An 8630-nucleotide genomic window follows, 5' to 3' on the forward strand; every position below is an offset into this window, starting at 1 on the left:
TTTTTGCTTGGCAGTTGCCTCTATGAGCTGCTTCGCTTACCCACAAGGCTGTACCATTAACAACAAAACTACTCGGTCGTTTCCGTTGGTATCATTGAACTGTTGGCAATTACGGTTGACAACATTCCTTAAACGCGTACCGGCCTATTTGACCCGCCTGGATCTTTCATTCAACTGTATCAAGAGCCTGACAGAAATTCCAGTACATAAACATCTCGATTCACTGGTCTTGAAATATAACCTCATTGAAACCGTGGACTGGGCGTCCCTTCGCAACTTACCAAACCTAGAAAACCTGGATCTGATGTGCAACCGACTCACGCACGTCAGCTTAAACGCTGTCGTAAAAGATTTACCCAAACTGGAGCGCGTAAATCTGAAATCCAACAGGCTAGCTTCTTTCTCCTTTCAAGAGCTGGGACATCCTTTCTTACACGTCTCGGCGATGGTATTCATTCAATACAACCCTTTTAACTGTAGCTGTGCAATGCTGTGGCTGATGAACAAGCTCAAATGTCTGCTAGAACCGGTTGAACCAGAATTACCTTGTAGTACAGAATTCGAAGACTGTGACTTCGTCAGGCAGTGTGAGTTGTGCGAGGCATGCATTCTGTCCTACTACCACCTTATGGGTAAATTTGGCGTTGAGTTGGCGTTGGCGTTCACATGCGACAGCCCTGTCCACCTGAAAGGAAAGCGTTTGACGGAAGTTGCACAAAATCTGACGGGGTGCGGGATTGAAAACTCGGCCTCAACAGCAACAATTACAAACATCCCCGGTCAGCAGATAGTACAAGAGGGAACTCCTGCTGGTCCTTCTACTGGTAATCTCCAGGCTGACAGTAAAATAACAGCGCAACATGGCGACCTGCTACAGAAGTTCCAATGCCCGCGCGGCGCAAATGCAACTGGTTACCAATATGCGTTTCTCTCAGGGGGGCATGGAGTCTGCGGAGGATGTCATCCATAAAATTTACTTGCTGTGGCCTAAACGTTCCGTCTGTAAAAGTTTTCGTGAAAAGTTTTCAGCTACACATCCGGGCACTTCACGCCCACGTCTCTGCTAACCAATGAGAGAGACTCTCTGTGATGACGACATAGCCTGCAGGTAGCAATGTGATCTTCTGTCTCTTCTAATATCATTTTTCCTTTTGCAAATCAAATTCTTTGATCACACGTGGAGCTGTCAGTCAAGATATCAAAGAATCTGCAACCTCAAGCTATCCCAACAGAAGTCCGTACCGGTACTGATCTTTTTTTTTTTTAAATTTTGTCAAGTTTATCCACGAAGCCCTCTTTGAATACTATATTGAAGTTTATCTGCTCAATGTAAGACAAGCTAGGTGTTTTATAGTTCTAGTCTCATTAATTGTTGTTTTTGCAGGTTGAGATACATTAAAAGAGACATACCTACTACCTAATCATAGTTTTATAGTAGCATTACTTTTTTCAAGTTTAGCCAACGCATATGGTGTACTGTACTAATTACCATCAAAACCAGAGCTGAAAATGTAAGACAAGCTTTATACAATCCTAACCTAGTTGATTGTGTTTTTATCCTGTCAAAAACTGAGAGACAAATCGTACGGCACTTGCCAAACTAGTTTTTTTTCTCAAACCCTGACTGGAAATATCATCGCGGACTGCAATCAGAACAAAAATCTTCTGTCTGGTCTGGCAGATGTTGTTTACTCACATCCGATATACTAATCAAACATGGCCTTAAGCATCAACACTGGATATTAATTAGTCTACGGCTATGAACTTTTGACAGAACTCAAAACTTCTGTCAGATCTTATGCAACATCCTACGTATCCATGTGCATGGCTTACATAGGCTCGTAAGGTTCTTAAAAAAATATGCATATTCTGGTGAGCACGGTATCTACCAGACTTATTTGGGATGTCTTTTATTCTGTGGAGAAGCAGAGGAGGAGGGAACATCGGGACTAACATTTACGCCGCTCGATCACATCATCATACTGATCGCTTCTCTTCTGGACAGCAAAGAAGGTTAACTTTTCCTGTCGTTTTTAGTTTACAGACAAGAAAGAACCAGACATTCAAAAATCTTGTAATCAAGCAGACACAAAAGGCAATCTTCCGGTTGTTATTCTCATCCGCATTTGGCTAAAAAAAAGAAATAAAATGAAGATGTTTTCTCCATATGGAGGGCCGCAGTCACCAAAACTAAGCAGAGATAGTCGGTTCTGGTCTGTCATTTTTTGCTTGGCAGTTGCCTCTATGAGAGGCTTCGCTTACCCACGAGGCTGTATAATTACAAACAAAACTACTCGATTGTTTTCGTGGGTAGCATTGAACTGTCGGAGATTAGGGTTGACAACATTCCCCAAAAGCGTACCACCCGATGTGACTCGCCTGGATCTTTCATCCAACTGTATCAAGAGCCTGACAGAAGTTCCAGTACTCAAACATCTCGACTCACTGGTCTTGAAATTTAACCTCATTGAAACCGTGGACTGGGCGTCCCTTCGCAACTTACCAAACCTAGAAAACCTGGATCTGATGTGCAACCGACTCACGCACGTCAGCTTAAACGCTGTCGTAAAAGATTTACCCAAACTGGAGCGCGTAAATCTGAAATCCAACAGGCTAGCTTCTTTCTCCTTTCACGAGCTGGGACATCCTTTCTTACTCGTCTCGGCGCTGGTATACATTCAATACAACCCCTTTAACTGTAGCTGTGCAATGTTGTGGCTGATGAACAAGCTCAAATGCCTACTAGAACCGGTTGAACCAGAATTACCTTGTAGTACAGAATTCGAAGACTGTGACTTCGTCAGGCAGTGTGAGTTGTGCGAGGCATGCATTCTGTCCTACTACTACCTTATGGGTAAATTTGGCGTTGAGTTGGCGTTGGCGTTCACATGCGATAGCCCTGTCCACCTGAAAGGAAAGCGTTTGACGGAAGTTGCACAAAATCTGACGGGGTGCGGGATTGAAAACTCGGCCTCAACAGCAACAATTACAAACATCCCCGGTCAGCAGATAGTACAAGAGGGAACTCCTGCTGGTCCTTCTACTGGTAATCTCCAGGCTGATAGTAAAATAACAGCGCAACATGGCGACATGCTACAGAAGTCCCAATGCCCGCGCGGCGCAAATGCAACTGGTTACCAATATGCGTTTCTCTCAGGGGGCCATGGAGTCTGCGGAGGATGTCATCCATAAAATTTACTTGCTGTGGCCTAAACGTTCCGTCTGTAAAAGTTTTCGTGAAAAGTTTTCAGCTACACATCCGGGCACTTCACGCCCACGTCTCTGCTAACCAATGAGAGAGACTCTCTGTGATGACGACATAGCCTGCAGGTAGCAATGTGATCTTCTGTCTCTTCTAATATCATTTTTCCTTTTGCAAATCAAATTCTTTGATCACACGTGGAGCTGTCAGTCAAGATATCAAAGAATCTGCAACCTCAAGCTATCCCAACAGAAGTCCGTACCGGTACTGATCTTTTTTTTTTTTGTATTTTGTCAAGTTTATCCACGAAGTCCTCTTCCTCTTTGAATACTATATTGAAGTTTATCTGCTAAATGTAAGACAAGCTAGGTGTTTTATAGTTCTAGTCTCATTAATTGCACTTTTTGCAGGTTGAGATACATTCAAAGAGACATACCTACTACCTACTCATAGTTTCATAGTAGCATCACTTTTTTTTCAAGTTTAGCCAACGCATATGGTGTACTGTACTAATTAACATCAAAACCAGAGCTGAAAATGTAAGACAAGCTTTATACAATCCTACCCTAGTTGATTGTGTTTTTATCCTGTCAAAAACTGAGAGAGAAATCGTACGGCACTTGCCAAACTAGTTTTTTTTCTTAAACCCTGACTGGAAATATCATCGCGGACTGCAATCAGAACAATAATCTTCTGTCTGGTCTGGCAGATGTTGTTTACTCACATCCGATATACTAATCAAACATGGCCTTAAGCATCAACACTGGATATTAATTAGTCTACGGCTATGAACTTTTGACAGAACTCAAAACTTTTGTCAGATCTTATGCAACATCCTACGTATCCACGTGCATGGCTTACATAGACTCGTAAGGTTCTTTAAAAAATATGCATATTCTGGTGAGCACGATATCTACCAGACTTATTTGGGATATCTTTTATTCTGTGGAGAAGCAGTGGAGGAGGGAACATCGGGACTGACATTTACGCCGCTCGATCGCAACATACTGATCGTTTCTCTTCTGGACAGCAAAGAAGGTGAACTTTTCCTGTCGTTTTTAGATTACAGACAAGAAAAGTACTTGTCATTATTGAAAGATCTTATAATCAAGCAGAAACAAAAGGCAATCTTCCGGTTGTTATTCTCATACGCATTTGGCTAAAAAAAAGAAATAAAATGAAGATGTTTTCTCCATATGGAGGGCTGCAGTCACCAAAACGAAGCAGAAATAGTCGGTTCTGGTTCACTGTTGTTTTTTGCTTGGCAGTTGCCTCTATGAGTTGCTTCGCTTACCCACGAGGCTGTACAATTAACAACAAAACTAGTCGGTTGTTTTCGTGGGTAGCATTGAACTGTCGGAGATTAGGGTTGACAACACTACCTAAAAGCGTACCACCCGATGTGACTCGCCTGGATCTTTCATCCAACTGTATCAAGAGCCTGACAGAAGTTCCAGTACTCAAACATCTCGACTCACTGGTCTTGAAATTTAACCTCATTGAAACCGTGGACTGGGCGTCTCTTCGCAACTTACCAAACCTAGAAAACCTAGATGTGGAGTTCAACCGACTTACGCACGTCAGCTTAGACGCTGTCGTGAAGAATTTGCCTAAACTGAAGAGCGTAAATTTGTCTAACAACAGGCTAGCTTCTTTCTCCTTTCACGAGCTGGGACATCCTTTCTTACACGTCTCGGCGCTGGTATACATTCAATACAACCCCTTTAACTGTAGCTGTGCAATGCTGTGGCTGATGAACAAGCTCAAGTGTCTGCTGGAACCGGTTGAACCAGAATTACGTACTTCTAGTACAGAAGATTGTAACTGCGTCAACACTAACAAGTATTGCGAATTGTGCGAGGCCTGCATTCTGTCCTACGATATTGCCTTTGACGCTAAGCCGTTCAAATGCGACAGCCCTGTCCACCTGAAAGGAAAGCTTTTGACAGATGTTGCACAAAATCTGACGGGGTGCGGAATTGAAAACTCGGCCTCAACAGCAACAACAAGAAACACACCCGGTCTGCAGACAAGACAAGGTTGGGAAGAGGGAACTTCTGCTGGTCCTTCTCCTAGTAATCTCCAGTCTGACAGTAAAATAACAGCACAACATGGCGACATGCTACAGAAGTCCCAATGCCCGCGCGGCGCAAATGTAACTGGTTACCAATATGCGTTTCTCTCGAGGGGCCCCAGTGATTAAAACGCTAGTCTCCACCAGACTCCTTTGCAGGCTGAATAAATAGTAGAAATCGGCAAAGGGGTAAATCACTGGCCAGAGGAGTTGGCCGGCCATAGAGGGTCCAGCTTGCCTGCACACTTGACAGGCAAAGCAATAAACGGCTTACTCTGGCACTTCGCACCTATTTAAAACCCATTTGTGGACATCAAAGAGGATAGCGACTTTCCTCAGACTCTGTGCAGGCAAACTGGACCCTCTATGGCCGGCCAACTCCTCTGGCCAATGATTTCCCCCTTTGCCGATTTCTACTATTTATTCAGCCTGCAAAGGAGTCTGGGGGAGACTATTAAAACGCCGTCTTTACATCGGCCTCCCTCCGTCTCAGTAGACGATGGGTTTGGTAAAGGGAGGTCCGGGCATCTTCTTTGCTGGCTGAACAATCCAGCCTACTTTTTAAAGGTTAAGTGAAGACTTAAAAAATGCTCTCTTAACTGTCCGCAGTTTGATACTTACATGAAATCTATCTTTATGCAGATCTAAAGCAGGTAAAACTTGTCAAGTGCAGGTTATTTCCAACTACCTACCCTGCAAACAAAGTACAGATGTATTTCGAACCCTGGTAATACAACTTCATCATAACTAATATTTCTATGAAATTCTTTTTAACAAAACCAAAGATTATGAATCATATTTTTCTTTCTAGAAATTGAAAGTTTAGAACTGCACATGATGTTGTAGGATTGAAATTATCACCTTTTAAGTAATAACATTAAGACATAAATTTACATACCTTTATTTTTTTATTCATGTAACTAGTAGCAACATGCTATACTAGTATTCATATTTGATATTTTTATTGGATATGATTTGATTTTGCTTGAAGTACATGATAGGAAATGGACTGTAAGCTAGCTCTATGACATTGGCTGACAGTTTAGAATTACATTGTACTTTAAATCTTCAGTGCACTGAAAGTGTGTAAATAAAACACACACAGAAATATCACATGTGACCTGTTGTTTTATAATGTTTCAATCACTTTCATATTTCTCTATGTTTATTACCGTCCCTGATTCACAGATAGGAACTCTCCTGACCAGTACTCGTCACTGAGAAAATTTTGCACAGATCTGGTTTTTACCATTCTCTTTGAACACGATGCTTTTGAATTCCAACCATTTTTTTTGCTTCCTGGGGATACTAAAGCACTGTTTTGTGAGGGAGTGGAAGAATTTGTAGTTTTCTGACAGTTATTCCTTGAAGAGGATGAGAACCCTGACAACTTGGAGGTTTGGTGTGAGTGCTGCTTCCTTCTTAGTTCTTCTTCCCACCTGTTTGATAAGAAAGAGAAGAAATTAATACATAATTCCATTTGTGCATCAAGCAGTCAGGGCCCGAAATTAACTTCAAAGGTGGTCTGATGGCCACTGACCACTAAAATTTAGACTGGGACAACTAAAAAGACACTTTTGGACATTTTTGGGACAATAGAAAAATAACCAACATCAGAATGTCAGCCCTTCTTTTATTTTATCAGTCCCCCTGAATTTCCTGTCTACTCTGCAGTTATAGTGTGCCTGGGTTCAGAACGAAAATAAAGTAGACTTCCAGTTGAAGTCATACAATACTTCCCAAAAAACAGGTTGGGACAGTTCATCCTAACTTCGGGACAATTGACATTTATTTTTGGGACAGTGCTGGGACAATAGGAAGAAAAGTTAATTTCGAGCCCTGGCAGTACAGCCAGAATGTATTCTAGAAATGACATAAGAAAGAAGTGCTTTATTGAGCTCTATTGTTATATACAAAGAGGGTGTGAGACAGTGTAAGAGAGTGTGAGAGTGTGTTTGTGAAAATGTATGCAGTCTGCATGTACATTGTATAATTGCCATAGACTGATGAGAAAAGGAACAATAAAACGTACATGCCACAATTGCAATGGGATTTTTCTAATCGGGCAAAGTAAAAAAAAATATCAGGCATAAAATAAAACAAATAATTAAACACCTGTGTTGAACTAGTTTATACAAGTCCATAGTAGCCCTGGCATCCTCAACTGACGAATGCCCCGTCTGCTGAATTGTACGACCCAACAGGCTCCTTGAAAGTCTCTTCAAGGACACGGGACTTGTGGCCGGAAACCCACCGAGAAGATTCAGCGCGGGGTATCTGGACGTGTCTCTGGTCAGCTCGCGCGGGTGACCGAACTCCAACGCTTTGAAATCGTTGTAGACAGCGTGCCCGATCACGACTTTGTTGTGTAAAATCTTCCTCACTTCCTCTTGTGCTTGTGCGAAGGGTACAGCTTGCAGCATGTGTCTGGGACATATACCGCTGTATGGGGTGCGGTAATCGGTGATACGCTGTTGCGGCTTGACGTACCTGTCGTATACGGTCTGTCCGCTGTGACTGACGATGCTGCAACGTGCGAGAGCGCTGACAGAGCCTCGAGGTCCGCAGCCAACCATCTCACAGTCCATGGCGAGGTAACGTTCATTACTGCTGCAGTTCCTCTCAGAGTCGGTAGGGGGCTTCACTGCCCGAGTACTAGTAGTAGTGAAGTTTGGCCATCTAGTTTCAGTTTTGCCATTTAGTTTCAGTTTCTTGGATGAGGTTTGCTCATCACTGACTGGACAGTGGCGTTTCTTTGGTGTGGAGGACACTGGTTGTATACTAGTAGCTTGAGAAGGCATTTCTGATGCTACTGGAAAAAAATTGAAAAGTGAACAACATGAGTACAAAATGAAGGTAAGAAACATATCTTGTCATGATTATAGTAGCAAGGTATGTTCCTTCGAGTAAAATCCTGGCATGATCTTGTGGTACTCGTACACATACATGTATTTTCAAAAATATTTAAAGACCAGCGTTCTTTATAATATATATAGGGTTTTAAAGGACAAAGTTTCATGAATTATACATATCTATACGCCGTACAGTACTATAGTTTAGTAGTTCGGTAGCTACACGTTACGTGAGCTTGCGTAATCTAGTGACGGTGGGGAGGGGGGCACATAGTGACAAGAACATGAATAGTACTTACCTAGTCCGAAATGCAGCTACTGGTAGCTCTTTTATCAATCTTTCTAGATACCAACTTCAAGCGACGTTATTCTTCAAGTAGAAGGGAGAAAAAGGCTAGAAAACCCGGCAAAATTCCGTGGCCGGATACCGGCACGTGTACACACTTGTCACGAAGGGCCCTGATCCAAGATAAAGAATTGCGTAATGGTGACCCACTCTACT

General features: G+C 42.5%; 3 protein-coding genes across 4 annotated transcripts; 2 read left to right on the forward strand and 1 right to left on the reverse strand.

Annotated features, from left to right (window-relative positions):
* Positions 1-860: 860 nt before the first annotated feature.
* LOC109485551 (immunoglobulin superfamily containing leucine-rich repeat protein-like) lies at positions 861-3617 on the forward strand. Its single transcript, XM_019789242.1, has 3 exons — positions 861-879; positions 2315-3046; positions 3613-3617. Exons 1-3 carry the CDS (start codon positions 861-863, stop codon positions 3615-3617), a joined length of 756 nt encoding a protein of 251 aa, XP_019644801.1.
* Positions 3618-4253: 636 nt separating this feature from the next.
* Positions 4254-5405, forward strand: LOC109485552 (slit homolog 2 protein-like). Its single transcript, XM_019789243.1, has one exon. The coding sequence runs from the start codon at positions 4380-4382 to the stop codon at positions 5403-5405; it is 1026 nt and encodes a 341-aa protein (XP_019644802.1). The 5' UTR covers positions 4254-4379.
* Positions 5406-5893: 488 nt separating this feature from the next.
* LOC109485631 (interferon-stimulated 20 kDa exonuclease-like 2) lies at positions 5894-8586 on the reverse strand. 2 transcript variants are annotated; one of them, XM_019789321.1, is made up of 3 exons: positions 8428-8586; positions 7392-8088; positions 5894-6715 (listed from the first exon to the last, which is right to left on the reverse strand). In XM_019789321.1, exons 2-3 carry the CDS (start codon positions 8075-8077, stop codon positions 6445-6447), a joined length of 957 nt encoding a protein of 318 aa, XP_019644880.1. In that variant the 5' UTR covers positions 8078-8088; positions 8428-8586; the 3' UTR covers positions 5894-6444. The 2 variants fall into 2 exon arrangements, with proteins under 2 accessions (XP_019644880.1, XP_019644879.1); XM_019789320.1 differs by having other exon boundaries at positions 7392-8085; positions 8428-8580.
* Positions 8587-8630: the final 44 nt, after the last annotated feature.

This window comes from Branchiostoma belcheri, unplaced genomic scaffold, assembly GCF_001625305.1.
Source record: "Branchiostoma belcheri isolate BF01 breed outbred unplaced genomic scaffold, Haploidv18h27 scaffold77, whole genome shotgun sequence".
In the NCBI taxonomy this organism is placed as follows: Eukaryota; Metazoa; Chordata; class Leptocardii; order Amphioxiformes; family Branchiostomatidae; genus Branchiostoma; species Branchiostoma belcheri.

Coding starts and splice junctions, on each gene's coding strand:
- LOC109485631 (XM_019789321.1), bottom strand. CDS start 8,077: ATGCCTTCTCAAGCTACTAGTATACAACCAGTGTCCTCCACACCAAAG. Junction 6,716..7,391: donor TATAAACTAGTTCAACACAG/GTGTTTAATTAT, acceptor CTTATCAAACAG/GTGGGAAGAAGAACTAAGAA.
- LOC109485552 (XM_019789243.1), top strand. CDS start 4,380: ATGAAGATGTTTTCTCCATATGGAGGGCTGCAGTCACCAAAACGAAGC.